Consider the following 14,590-nt stretch of genomic DNA (forward strand, 5'->3'; position numbering starts at 1 on the left):
ACTTCAGACCTCACAGGACGCCCAACATACCATCATATCCTCTGTTGTTAGCTTTGCAGAAACTAATCTGATGACACACAAATACGAGGATTGTACTTGTACCTGTACTTCAGGCCCGCTGCCCTAAACCGAACCTCAACACATTCAACCCTAAAATAAAGTCTGACCCTCAGTTCATTTGAAAAAGTGGGGACAGGACAAATGTCCTCACTTTGTCCTGAGCTTCTCAAACTGTCCCACTTTCCAAAATGTCCTCACTTTCTAGTTTTCTGCATTTTCCATAACACAATTTTACTGTCTCGAAAATGTCATCACTTTTGAAAACTTTATTTTAAAGGTGTAAACTTGGTGAAGTTATTCATGAGGGTCCATGCTGTAAAATGACAGAAGACGCTCAGACGCCCCCTTCTGGTTAATCAGTGTCATATAAAACTGAGGCCTGATGTTTGGTGTAAAGTTGACCAGAAATCACTGAATCCACTTTTCAGTCACATCTGCATCAGGGAAAAGAACGAGAAGATAAATACATCATTATTCTAACCCTGAAAAATACTGACGTGAAAAGGTAGAAAGAAAAAAGGTAGAAAACTTTTCATTCGAATTAAGTTGTAATGTTTTACTGATTGTTCCCTCAGTGGACAGGAATTTTTTCAGATGCAAATAAAACTTTTTGAATTCAGACAGTAACATTTTTTACAAATAGTGGATAATTTAATTAATGGATTAATGAGTTTTCTGCAGATTATAATTTTTTTCCTCATTAGAACAATTTTAAGGAACCCAAAATCCTGCTTTCCTTTTTTCCTTCGTGGTCTGTTTGTTACTATTTGTGGATGTGTATGTTTGTCAGTATATATATTTTTAATAAAATACAAAAGGACTCTGTGGTTTGAATATTCGTCTTGATATAAACATTGTTAAGCTTCAATGAAGAGCTGGAACAACATCATGCACAATTTGAAATGTTTGGTACCGTGATGAGCAACTTTAACCTAAAAAACAGAAAACACTCAATATTCAGGAGGCAAAGAAAATAGAATAACTTTAATAAACACTGAATGAGCCAGTTCCTCTCAGATCAGATCAGGCTACAAAATTATTATTAGTTTTCTTTGTGTCGTCAGAAGAGAAAAAAAACAACCATACGTTCCCAATTTAACCCAAGTTCACTCTCAGATATTATAAAATAGTCTCCCTGGTCGTTGATTAAGGCTTTTAGCAAATAATGTTTTAAAATTCATCACTGATGCAGCTTCTAACAGAACAAAAAACATGTTTCTTCCTTTTGCATCACAACCAATATGAAGGTGTTACACATTACTTACAGTTACTTTGTGACTCTGTGTTCCTCCTGTGGAGCTGAGGATAGAAACCACAGCGCATCGTGTTTCTTTCTGTAAATGTCTTTTCATGTTGTAACGATCTGAGCTCTTATTCTGAAGGACAAGAAGTCGCTTCAATGGACAAATGTAAAAATCGTTTTTATGGTATCAGTCCGCTCTCCTGTTCTCTGTCTGTCACTGCATCACTGCTCCCCTTTTTCTCCTCTTCCTCTTTCTCCTCTTGTCTCTTCTGCTCCTCCTCCAGCTCCTGCTGTTCTTTGACGTCGGCCACCATCAGTTTCTCCTCCACATCCTCAGGAATCTCCACCTCCATCAGATTCTCCATCCCCGTCTCCGGCTCGTCACCAATCAGCACCTGGAGGGAGGCAAGGAAGAAAGAAAGGTTTACAGTCACAACTCAAATGTAACTATTGGAGTTTTCATTGTAATAAGGGAATTCATCATTACAATAAAATCACAAAGAGCAACATTTCAGGTGGTTATTGATTATTGATATCTTCACTGTGCGATTAGATAATTTGTACCTGGATCAGTTTTTCAACAGTTGCTGCAATGTGCACGTCCTTCTCCCACTTGTGATACTCTCTCATGATCGGATAAACGTTCTTCTCTTTTAGTGTCAGTCGACCATCTTTGGTTGCCGTCAGCTACACAAGAGACAAACAGTGAAGAGCTCAACATGAAAACACATGTTTATACATTCTGTGTGTGTGTGTGTGTGTGTGTGTGTGTGTGTGTGTGTGTGTGTGTGTGTGTGTGTGTGTGTGTGTGTGTGTGTGTGTGTGTGTGTGTGTGTGTGTGTGTGTGTACCAGTAAGAGTGTTTCCAGCAGCATCTTTCTGATGTCAGGGTCTGCATCTCTTTTCTTGTCCTCTGGCAGATACTGCAGGTCCACAGGTAAACCTGAGCATCACATCAATAGAAATAAATATATTACTCTCTCTCTCTCTCTCTCTCTCTCTCTCTCTCTCTCTCACATTTAAGGACATTTTCAAGGCAAACATATCTCTGGCAGTAGCAGCTTCACTGCTGAATCGGAGCAGACACACTGCTAGAGTGAACAACTGACAACATCACAGTTCTGTCTTCTGGAATCACGACACAAAACCGTGGACGTTTGGACCACGATTTCTGTCTCGAAATTCCACAGGCGAGGGCCAGTGAAATAAAATGCCGCCTCACCTCAGGTCTTAGTTGCACCAGCATGTACAAAGCAGAAACCGGTGTGACACTGAGTTAACTGGTTTAAAAACAGAAAGACATTCTGACCTTCATTGTCTTCTTCTGACAGCTCCTCTGGACCGGCCAGCGGCAGCAGGAGGAAGGGCAGGATGTCCACAGCCTCACTCAGCAACCACACATGATGGCCTGGACACAGTGAGGACACACGTCAGATCACAGGACGAACTGTTAGGATTTACAAGGACACTGCTAATGTAGCATCTCTTCTTCATTCTAGCTCTTATTATTATTATTATTATGTTTGACTGTGTTTACTCTTTCCATCATCACCATCAAATCCCGAAATGAATGAAGGAAAGTAAACACAGTCCCGGGCCTCATTCTGTATGACACATCCATCTAGTGTTACCGTGGTGATGTCATTGTGTAGACTCTTGTGCTGAACTATAAATCAAAACCTTCACAGTAGGAATCTGCAGCCGGACTCCTCATCACGACGTGTGTCTGGTTTAACTCAGGCTGATGTGATGATGTGTGTGTTTATGTGTGAATGTGTGTCTCACCGTGGTCAAAGCAGCAGTTGCGCAGAGTTCCTACGACTCCTCCTCTTCTAAGCGCTGATGTCCGGTACTGAGTGAAGGGCAACAACCTCTGGAATACACACCTGCAATACACGCACACGCACACGCACACGCACACAGTTACAACATGTTGTATGTCATAACACACCCACAATGAGGTTGGGACAATTTCATTTGTCAACACTACACCTGGAAATTTATTTGAGAATTTTGAAGAAATGTTTTGCATGTGCACAGAAGAAAAGGAAAACTGTCCAAGCAACAAAATATCTGAGTGTCAGCGAACAGTTTTGAGCACAAGCAAAGCAAATCCAACAACAAGCAAAGGTTGTTTGAGTGCAAGCGCAGGAGTGAAAGCATTACAAGATCTGAAGGGGAAATCAATAATCTCCAAAACTGAAAGACTACAATCTTGAACAAAGGAAAAAATTATACTCTCTTCCCTAAATTCTCACTGGCTCCGCCCACTTAAATACCCATGCACACTGTTGCTGCAGTAACTGGGTATGACTGACAGTTTATTGAAAAGTAGCTAAAACTTCGATGATGCAGCCCCCTCCTGACCACAGTCCTCATCCTGCAGTGTATTCAGTCACCTGTCCTTGTCCAGGATGTAGTTTCTGGCCTCGGGCAGCTGTGTCAGGTTGGACAGCAGAGGACCCAGGTAATGGAGATTTGCCTTCTTGTTGAAACCTTCGGTGCAGAAGAGCTCCACCAGTTTAGTCAGACCAACGTCCTCCTGCAGGACCTGAACCAGCACAGACACGTTATATCTGTCGTTATCCAGCACGCTGAGCAGGACACAGACATGAATCCTTCTACTATTCTCCTTCGAGGTTAAGTGCGTAACAAAGCTCATGTTTGGTGGAGTTAACTGTGTGAAGCTTTTAAATGAGCAGCATAGTAGAGAGAGCACCAGGTTAATATTCACTTTCACTAAATGTCTCTCATGTTTTGTTACTTAAACACAAATTCAATACTTAACAATTGTTAAGAATAGAGGTGACAAGCTTGTGTAGATTGGCAATGTTTAACATAAGTTTGTCTATTTTCTGCTGCCTGTCTGTTATCAAGAACTATTACGATCTAGATATTTGTGATTTTTGCAGATTTGTGCTGTTTTACAGACACATACACCCACTATAAAAAGGTTAAATCAATACATTAGCCATCAGAAAAGGCTATGCTATTAGCAAATGTGGGAACCAGTCACTGCCCCCCCATGCCTCCCCACCAAAACCTCTTTCCAGGTGAACTGGAACCGCGGTGACTCACCGGGAACACAGTCTTGCAGGTCTTCTCGTGGCGGGTCAGGTTGGACAGGATCTTGCAGCTCTGATCAGAGAACCAGTACTCTGGATCCAGAAGGTTCTTTAATAACACCGGAACAACTTTAACATCTGCCACCAAAACCTGCGTGAGACACAACCAAGAACACACACACGTAACATTAAATCAACACTCAATCCACAACATCTCTGAGGGATGTATAGTTCTTTTTGTTTTGTTTTATTTGCCACTTACAGAAGTTGTGTATAATTTTTAATTTTAGACCTCACCTTGTGCAGAGTCTCATCTGCTGACAGGTTGATGAAGATGTGGTAGCAGTCCTTCACTATGGCCATTGAGGGGTCAGAGGTCAACGCAAAGAGAGCAACAAGTAAATCAGGTTTAGTACGGAGGAAGCGGCAGCCATCCCTAAAAACAAACACACACACAAAGACATGGGGGTTACGTTAGAATTTAAATCTTATAAACAAATATGCATCCAACTGTAAAGGTACAGGACAGCAATAGATAAACATGTTACACTTAAAACAGAAACCATTTTAAATGTTGCAAAGTAAAGTTTCTCTTCAAGGTTTCTTTGTAGATTCTTGAGAAATAAAGTAAATTTGTTCCAGTGAGATATGATTCTATAGATTAATGTTAATAAGGAAAAAGATAACAAATGGTTTATATCACATTATAGTGTAGTTGTGTGAGTGGATTTAAGTCCGTGTTTAGGTGCTTATTAATTTCAGCGTTATTGCAAATGTGTTGTACCAAAGTGTTGTTCATTGATAGACAGCAGCCTCTTCTGATATGTGACCACAGGAGTTACAAATACATCCATTAACGCTTATATAAATGTTATACATATCATAAATGTTAAATAATAACACTTAATATTGCATCTTATTAGTGATCTGTGTTATTATAAATACACTTTTACTAATGGTTTTGATTCAGTGTCATTCATAGCCATCACTATTAATGGCATCACCCCCCCTCTTGCTCCTCGTGGTCAGCCTACCTGTTTCCTGACAGTCCCAGGATGTTTTCTGTGGTGTGACCTTTGACATCAGGACGTGTGCCGGGGCTCAGGAAGGAGAGCAGCTCCGCAGCCTCAGAGTCACTCAACATCTTCTAACCGAGTCTGATGAAGAGCAGCAACACCACGGTTAACCATCCGGTCCCACAACAACACTATGGAAATACTACCACCCTCACTAGGCTGATCTGAAAAGAGTAAAAACCAAACTGTGCATGACAGGAAACCACAACAGTACATATCACATATCAAGACTAAATTGACTCGTCTTTACTGTGTTTTATTGTTTATGCAAACTACCATATATTTTCCACGACTCTGAGAACAGAACAGTTTTAAAACTCTTAAATGTTGAATGACTCATGCACCTTGTGATACTTTTGAGTCAGGAACAGTAACACTTACCATGTTTACACAGTAATATATTAGCTTTAGTTGTCCCACTGTCAACACATTGGAAACCAAGTGTCAACTCTTCACTACTGTGTCATAACCAGGATATTAACATATGCAAAGATTCAGTAAAATACTTGTATTTACCGAGGCTACATCCTGTCTATGGTTTGCTTATTAGCATTCAAATACGTGTTCGATGACATTTTCCTTCAGCAGCTTCATTTAAAACGTCGTTTTCTTACCAGACATCAGTTTTTAGTTTGAACTAAACCATCTGTCAGTTTAACAAACCCATTAACTCTTCACTGCATGCTAATGTTTAATATGAACAATGAGCTATAAAACGATGTTACCTTTCAGTGGCTACAGGACGAGTCTACTTCTCATGTCGCTGCTGTGCTTCTTGTAAACATGTATTTTATTCTTCTGCTTGTGAACGATCACAGTTCACGTGTGGACACTGCGGCTCAGCTTCCGGCTTTACTTCCTGCTTCTCTTCTTCTCTTGGTTCGCAGCAGCTGGAAGGTCCCAGCTGCGTGTTGCTGCCCCCTGTGGTCGTGTGGGGAAGGTCCATGTTCGTGAACCTCCAGATGTTTCGAGAATATTCTGGTATTTTCTGGTCACGTGTGTATGGAGTATAAATGTGACGTATTCTGGGTTATCGAGTATTATCGAGTTTATTTGATACCTTTTCATTCTATATGAGAAACGCACAGATGTAAATGGAACAGCACATATTATATTTCATTTTATTTATCAATTTTATTTGATCTTTTTTTTTTTAATCAATTTTAGTTTTTATTTCAAATACATTTTCATTTAACTCTAATTTCATTGTAATTCTATTTTTCAGTTTAGATTTTTTTCAATTTAATGTTATTTTAAATCTTTATATTCGTGGTATTTATTTTTATATGAATTCTAATTTTTAAAATATTTAATTATTGAATTTTGAATGGTGGGAGGCCTGCTAGCCTGCTGCTACGGAGGGGAAGACTTTATATTTATATATATGGTCTGGATCAAACTGGTGAACTGACTGACACTGCCGTCCTTTGAACTAATACAAATCTTCTTAGGAAATGTTTTGAGAGTTAGGAAATTAATTTCTTACACCTCAAGAACTCACATAATGTGTAACACTGTATTTAGACGCAAAATAATTTGTCCAAAAACTCCTCAAACTTGAAAATTACACACATTGACACACACAGAGAAACAGCAGAACAGGTTTTATGTTAAAGATATTTTTACCTTCCAAACTACTTTATTGATATATTGAAAAAAAAAAAAACACATACAAGACATTCACATAGTTAAGTCCAATCCGCAACTGCTACCACTCACTCCAAATGTTGCATTGAAATGCTGATATTGCATATTAACATGTTCCCCTTCGGATTAAAGGTACAGTTCAACCTTTACTGTCTCCAGACAACATTTGGCCCTTTAACTCTCACACAAACCATCAATGAATCAAACGCTGCAGAATGTTTTCTACTTAATTCTTAAAAAAAAAAAAAAAAGTCAACTTATCAAACTCCGACGCAGCATTTCAACATTTAGGATAAACAGAAAACTTTAAGAATATCATAGCTGTGGTGAAGACAGGAGCGTTGCTGTACATGTGATTGTGTTTACATTTCAGATTAATGTTCCTCCATGTGGACTGGAGGCTGCTGGGTGAAAAGAGGAAAAACGCCCAGGGCTCTTTAAAAGAATAAAAGGTCAGACACATTGGAGGATGTAGACTGAACAACAACGCTGATCCCTCGTTTTCCAATGTTGAAATATTTTACTTTTCACAACACACACTATATTTGTCTCACAGATTTTAATATTACTTACATACCACTGCAAAAAAAAAAGAAGAACAAAAAATAACATAAAGAGAAAGTCTTCAGCGTTTTGATTCAGAAAACATTTCACCAGACGTGTGTTGACAGGAGAGAGTGAAGGAAAGATTGAGCATCAGTCAGATAATCAACAGTTAAAAAATATTCAACAGCATCAAGAAGTTCACCACGAGCTGCAGTGGATCCCAGTCCATGCAATGGAGACAGATATTTAGTTCCAGCTGTACAAACCCTGCTCCAGGTCAGGCAGGGGTCGTACACAGAGTTTTGGTGACTCAGCATTTCTTCCTGGTAATTATGTGTTGCCATGGTAAAGTAGTACTACTGAACTTTAAGGAAACGACTGTAGTTATATGAATCGAAGTCTACATCTCGGTATGGTGACAAGACTATTGTGTTCAAGGCCGAGAAAGGCATCTGAAGGCACTATGGAGTCTGATTGGCAGACAGAGATCTGCAGGCGGCCTGTCTCTGTTGGCTCAGGGCGGGGCAAGTCCATCATCATCATCATCATCATCATCATTATCATCCTCCTCCTCTTCCTCTTCCTCCTCAGACTCTTCACTCAGCCTTGTCTTTCCTCTTGGACGTGAACGGGACTTTACTGGCTACTGTCGACCCCATCGAGGAGACGCCGCCGGCCACGGCTGACACGCCACCCTTCACCAGCCCCACACCCATCGAAGGCACCGTGGTCACAGCCGACTTGGTGATCTCCAGGCTCTTGCCGCCCACCCAGACCACTCCGCCCACCGCAGCACCCACGACACCCTTGGTGACGTTGAAGAGGCCGCCGGTCACCCGCCACATCATGCTGGGGGTAGCCACCACATGGTCCTTGCCAGGATCTGTGAACAAATGGAACACAAGCATGAGGAATCAATATTTCCATTATCATACCTACATCTGCAACTAATTACCTCCGCCAAGCAGCAGGGTTACACAGAACACAATGAAATGATTTTATTGGAACTTGGCGAAAGGATGGGCCAAGAAAGAACCCATTTACATTTGGAGCAGATTTGATTAAGGGAGCGGACACAGGATTCTTTTTTCTTTCACTTTAACACTGTGAGGTAAGATGTTTTTCAATATGTTTGTGAATTTGTAAAGAAATAAAACAATCTTGATGAAAACCCTCAGGCATATTTAGGGGGTTGATATCAATGAGTGTGTGTGGGGACTGTTGGGCCTTGGCCGAGGTATTGAACCTACGGACAACTCCAGTTGATTGATCGATTTATTCTCTTCGTCTATCGTATCAGAAAATACAGAAAAATGGCCATAAAGATTAGGATTCATCAACATTTCAAAATAGAGATTTTCAGTTTTCAATGACAAAGCATCAAATCCTCACATTTGGGAGCTGGAAACTGCAAAAATTATGAATTATCCAATCTTTAAAAACACCTCACAAACACATACTTTAATTTTTAAGTCCCAATCATTTTAACAAACAAGCTGGTTACTGATATTATTAGGAAATATTCCTGAAGCAGGACTTAACAGTGAATTAGAAATAAACTACAGTGTGTTCATATAGACAAATACAGATGAATATCAGCTAATTTATGAGGTTTCTGATATTATATTACAGTTTGACTGTACTTACATTTGGTGTGAGGTGAGTCAGTTAGAAATCACATCCTATCCCAACCTACACCTCCCGACAACAAAGTCACAGCTGAGGTCGTGAAATTCTGATGTGAATTGTGCCGAGTTTAGCAAAACTAAAAGACCGGAGTCATGCAGGTGGCTGTGTGAGGCTGTATTTAGGTACAACAGTGCTTTCAGCTAAACGCCAACACCAGCGTTCTACTACAATGATAACATTCTTGTGTGTATCAGGCACAATTCTCATCATGTTCACTATCCCAAGTAGGCAGACGTTTACTTTGCAGAATTGGCAGCAGGTTGATGAGTTTTGCAGGAGTTTGGTAATAAATCAAGTTGGATGAATTACAATATTTAACTTGAGGATATTAGATGAAAAGTCACCTGAGTTAAAAGGACGTACATCTACTGAATGTTGGAATATTTCCCCTGCTGCTGGTGGTGTCAGAAAAAGGTCGGGGAACCTCCTCCTGTACTAAATTTGATGGCAACTCATCAGATACTCGTTGAGAGGTTTCAGTCGGGGCCAAATGACCGTACCATCCCTGGAGTGATGTCGTTGGCATGGCTAAATAATGGTGAGATGATAAGTTTGGTAATTGGCCGTTCCTCAAATGCTTTAATGAAATCACGATTATTTCTATAAACCTGGGATTTCTTAACAACCCTCTAATGATCAGATCTGTACAACTCACCTGCTGAGTAATGGTCATCAGACCTGATAAAATGTCTGAAACAGAATCATGATACAGACTGAGAGCTGCACGGGGGACTCGCCTGCTGCTAAGGATCTCAGTGGGACACAAATAGCAGGTTGGAGCTGCGGCCGCATTTACGCAAACACACATATTCCCTGGACAAACCAAGAGTTTCTGAAATAGCACCAGGCAACATGTGAGCACAGATTGCACCATATTCCCTGCTGATGGTTTTAGCATTGAATTTCAGCCTCCGGGGGGTGGGGGGGAGATCTTGCTACTTACCCTCTGTAGGCTGGTCGGAGGCGGGTTCAGCTTCTTCCAAAGCCACGCTGGTCCCAGGCTGGGGCTCCACGTTAACACTGTTCACATTCTGGAAAACACAGGAAAACCACAGGCTGCTTTACTATGTATACACCAAGTATCCCTGTACTTATTTACCTCTTACATGTATATGACTGCATTTACAATCTAAGTACTTATGGGACTGAATATTTTTCTCCCTCAGTTACAGACGCAGCGCCCCCCCCACGGTCAATACTTTCACAGAGAGCAGCAAACCAGCGAGACCAACATGAAGCAATCCTGCTGCTCTACCCACATGCTCCTCTCGGCCTCCCCTGGTCAAGAGCTCTTCACCTCCCAGGATTCTTGCTGAGTACAAGGCTCAGAAAATGTAACGTGTGGCAAAAAAAAAAAAAACTACATGTACTTCTCTGTCTCCCGTGGTCAAAAGCATATCACTTCTCTGGTTCTCCCCTCAGAGAACGAGGTATCAAAACTCCTGACAGCTGGACCCCATTCCCACCAACCTTGTTCAAGTCATATCTCAACACCGTGTGATAAATGCTTCACTGGCATCAGGGACATTTCCCACTGCTGTCGAACAGACTCGGGAATCAACTCTGCACAAAAAGGCTTCACTTATGCTCAAGTTAAGAACTATTGACCGGTGTTGTAACTTCTTATATGGGGCAATTCAAAGGGGGGGGTTTCAAACACGTATTAGAATTCCTTTCACATAATGTCCTCATGATCCAAATGAGTCAGGATTTAAGAGAGGACTCAATGACTTGTCTGTGACATGTGTCTTTAGAGCAGCAGCGTAGTCTTCACTTCTTATCTACATGGACCTATCAGCAGCCCTTGATACTGTGAACCAGTGGTATGGGCAAAGTGCTGTCTTGGTTTGAATCCTATCTCTAAGGGTGTTCCTTCAATGTGTCATGGCGAGGTACCCCAAGGTTTGATACTGGGTCCCCTTATCTTTACAACTCCACATGACATTCCGGCCAAATAACCCACAGACATTCTCTCCCAGAAATGTCCACATGGATGAAGGAACTAAAAAACACACTCAACTAAACCTCTCTAAGACTTATCTTTTAGAAATTCGGGTCTCAAGCCCAATCAAAATGGCCTCTTCATGTCTCGCCCAAACCAAGGGGCAGAGAAATATGGATTTTAATGTTTAATGACCAGCAGCTACCATCCTCTGAACATGTTGCAACTGTTTCCCAGTCTCTTACATAAGAAATCAGGCCTAACTGGACTCAGTATGTCACCAAACTCTTGGTGCTGCCCATGGTCATTTCTCTCCTCTACATATATAATACCCTTCTGTCAGGCCTCCCTTCAAGCATCGTGAAAACCTTACAGATGGTCCAGAATGGGGCGGTGCTTCTGGTAATGATCAGCCGCAAAGGGCACATGTCACTCCACTGTTCAGCGACCTCCACTGGATATACCCGGCCAATATAATTCTATTAATCAACACATTCCTATAGAGTGAAATCTGGGTTGGCACCCTTCTACGGAGCCTTTTCAATTCTCAGCTACTGCGCTCCTCCAAGGAATGTTGTTTGGTATTACCATCCCTGCACACAAGGCAATCACATACCAGGCTGTTCTCATTTGCGGTTACTTGATGGTGAAACAAGCTCCAAAATGCTATGAGAGCAGGGGCGTCGCACGGTATCGTCAAGAACCCCAAGAAGAAGTCCCCTCTTCTGAGAACATGTCCTCTCCCAACCCCTCTACCATGAAAACATGACTTTCTGTGCAGGTTCTACCCACTTCTTTACCTGGCGTCCTACTTTTTGAGATACAGCCCTTAGAACGTACTTCGAGGTCCCTCAGTGGTAAGTCACTCTGGATAAATGTGTATGCTAAACCACATGAAGGTGTTCTATATCCTGTGATTTGGTCAGAAAGGCCTAACTAGTGTCTGAGCACGAGCAGGAGAACCTACGGCCTGGTGCTCATGCTGTTGGTCTGTGGATCCAACCCTTTCCACTTGTGACCCCTCAAGTTAAAATGTGTTGAATTTGAAGGTTAAGGGTTAAAGGTTAAGGGCTAAAGGTTAAGGGCTAAGAGATGCTAACCTCTTATCACAGGTGAGCGTGAGGCCACAGAGTGAGCACTATTGTAACTAAACCACGGCTTTTTGATTATGAAATGTCCTTATTTCACTAATGCATAATGTAAAATGTTAATTCCTGGTGAATCTTCCTGCTTCACTCCAACCCCCAGTTTTTCTTTTCTCGAGACCCACAACTGGGGCCCGAGGTGAAGAGCTATAACTGCAGGTTATCATCATCATCTCTGATAATCTGCTGCCACTGTTTCACCTGGAAATCCAAAGTAAAAAATGTTAATGCCATTGGCCACTGCTGACGACAATAAGCAGAGAAAGCAAACAGGCCACGTAGAGACTACAGAAGGAGCAACCTGTTGTCACGGTGGAAATCCACATCATCACTCGTGTGGCTACAGAACTACATCGTACGTCTTATTGAAAATCCCCTCCCTCACACACGCAGTCGCTGAACCACATGTTCCCACATGTCAAAAGACGCTCGGTGGCTTCTTACCTTCACCATTGTTCCCCGTGTTTCTCCTGCAAACACACCTGAGAGAAACTCGAGCCTGGAGCAGCTTCTGTTTCAGCCGAGGAGCCAAAACTCTGCCGCAGTTGGACCGATGTGTTTTCGGGAGAAAGCTGCAGCTCGGACGGTGGAAGGAGGCCGCTTCTTCTCGGGGGAGTTTTCGGCTTTTATCGCATTTATACGCAGCAGCAGCAGCTTCCGAACTTCTCCTCAGACTCCGACTCAGGCTGCAGCAGCTTTTCTCTCTGACTGTTCTGCCGACGTGGCGCCTCCACGCACACACATAGACACATAGACACACATGCACACGCACACGCGCGCTGCCACGCACTACACTTCCGCTCACAACCTTCAAATTAAAAGCCTCACAATCATCGCGGTAAACAATTTTTTTTTTGGGGGGGAGGAGTTTTTATTTATTGAGCAGGTACAAGAACATATATAGAATGTTTGTTCATATTTTCGGTTTCATAACAATGCCAAAGTTTAAGCTTAACATAAATACATAAGTTAATACATAAATACATGTTTTAATTAAAAAACAACAACAACAACAAAGAAAAAGAAAGTTTTACACACTGGTTCATTCCAAGTTTGCATATATGTTAAAGCCACCTGCATCAAAACTTATGTTCTGTGCATTTCTCCTTTGCGTTGCAGTTGAACGTGACTATGTCAAAGCATATAAAATGTTATCATCTACTTTTTACATTTTTGCAACATTTAGCAGATGTTTGAGTATTTTCTATACCCTCATTTAAAGTCTTTTAAACATTATTTTTGTCTTTATATGTTAGTGGAGGCGGAACATACAGATATGCAGGGTGAGGCGGAGACTGCCATGGCTTTTAAAACGTCTATGAAGAGTAAAAAAATATTTCAACACGTTTTATTGGTAAATAAATGCAGAAATAAATACTTAAACACATTTAGAACTTAAATACGCAAGGCGATCACAAAGACTCTATCTGTATTCCTACATGTATGTATGTATGTATGTATGTATGTATGTATGTATGTATGTATGTATGTATGTATGTATGTATGTATGTATGTATGTATCTAAGTATGTATCTAAGTATGTATCTAAGTATGTATGTATGTAAAACTGGTAACTGCTCAATTACATACATTTTAGGTCTTTATTGTGAAGACAGGAAGTGGCTTGTGGGCGGCTGCTGCAGCTCCAGCTCCGGATCCAACCCCGGATCCTTCATCATCCTCATCATCATCATCAGTCAGCTGTTTGAGTTAGAAAGGACTGTGTGTCCTGACCCTGTGAACGTGTCTGATGCGTCATGTACATTTAAATGGAGACTCACATGTAAACTGAGATGTGCTGCTCTCACATGGATTCACATGCAGGTCGAACTGTCATGTAAACTGAAACCATGACGGTGAAAATAGTGTCGTGTAGAGAGTCAAGGGTCAAATGCTGCATAGAGATATTGATTGAAATAGATTTTATAAAACTGTCAGAGGACACACAGACATCAGGGCTGTATTAACCGAAAGGCCAGGGTAGACAAAATACTACTACTAATAATAATGATAATAGTACTAATATTAATAACAACAACAGTAATATGAGTATTAATAATGATTGTAATAATAATAATAACTTTTAGATTAAATAGATAAAAAAATTAACGACTCTAGTTGATGGCAAATAGATAAACTAAAAATGTAGTGACCACAGAAATATGTTGCTGCTCCATT

At 41.1% G+C, this 14,590-nt stretch overlaps 2 protein-coding genes across 3 annotated transcripts; both read right to left on the reverse strand.

The window, feature by feature from the left end:
• Nucleotides 1-1,016: 1,016 nt before the first annotated feature.
• hgh1 (HGH1 homolog (S. cerevisiae)) lies at nucleotides 1,017-6,316 on the reverse strand. 2 transcript variants are annotated; one of them, XM_035153113.1, is made up of 10 exons: nucleotides 6,169-6,316; nucleotides 5,402-5,524; nucleotides 4,665-4,803; nucleotides 4,381-4,518; nucleotides 3,702-3,853; nucleotides 3,088-3,188; nucleotides 2,612-2,710; nucleotides 2,154-2,245; nucleotides 1,868-1,990; nucleotides 1,017-1,698 (listed from the first exon to the last, which is right to left on the reverse strand). In XM_035153113.1, the coding sequence occupies exons 2-10, from the start codon at nucleotides 5,509-5,511 to the stop codon at nucleotides 1,483-1,485; spliced, it is 1,170 nt and encodes a 389-aa protein (XP_035009004.1). In that variant the 5' UTR covers nucleotides 5,512-5,524; nucleotides 6,169-6,316; the 3' UTR covers nucleotides 1,017-1,482. The 2 variants fall into 2 exon arrangements, with proteins under 2 accessions (XP_035009004.1, XP_035009005.1); XM_035153114.1 differs by having other exon boundaries at nucleotides 5,402-5,607.
• A 730-nt stretch (nucleotides 6,317-7,046) lies between these two features.
• zgc:153675 (uncharacterized protein LOC768179 homolog) lies at nucleotides 7,047-13,194 on the reverse strand. Its single transcript, XM_035152542.2, has 3 exons — nucleotides 12,857-13,194; nucleotides 10,269-10,356; nucleotides 7,047-8,519 (listed from the first exon to the last, which is right to left on the reverse strand). The coding sequence occupies exons 1-3, from the start codon at nucleotides 12,863-12,865 to the stop codon at nucleotides 8,233-8,235; spliced, it is 384 nt and encodes a 127-aa protein (XP_035008433.1). The 5' UTR covers nucleotides 12,866-13,194; the 3' UTR covers nucleotides 7,047-8,232.
• Nucleotides 13,195-14,590: the final 1,396 nt, after the last annotated feature.

This window comes from Hippoglossus stenolepis, chromosome 3, assembly GCF_022539355.2.
Source record: "Hippoglossus stenolepis isolate QCI-W04-F060 chromosome 3, HSTE1.2, whole genome shotgun sequence".
Taxonomy (NCBI): Eukaryota; Metazoa; Chordata; class Actinopteri; order Pleuronectiformes; family Pleuronectidae; genus Hippoglossus; species Hippoglossus stenolepis.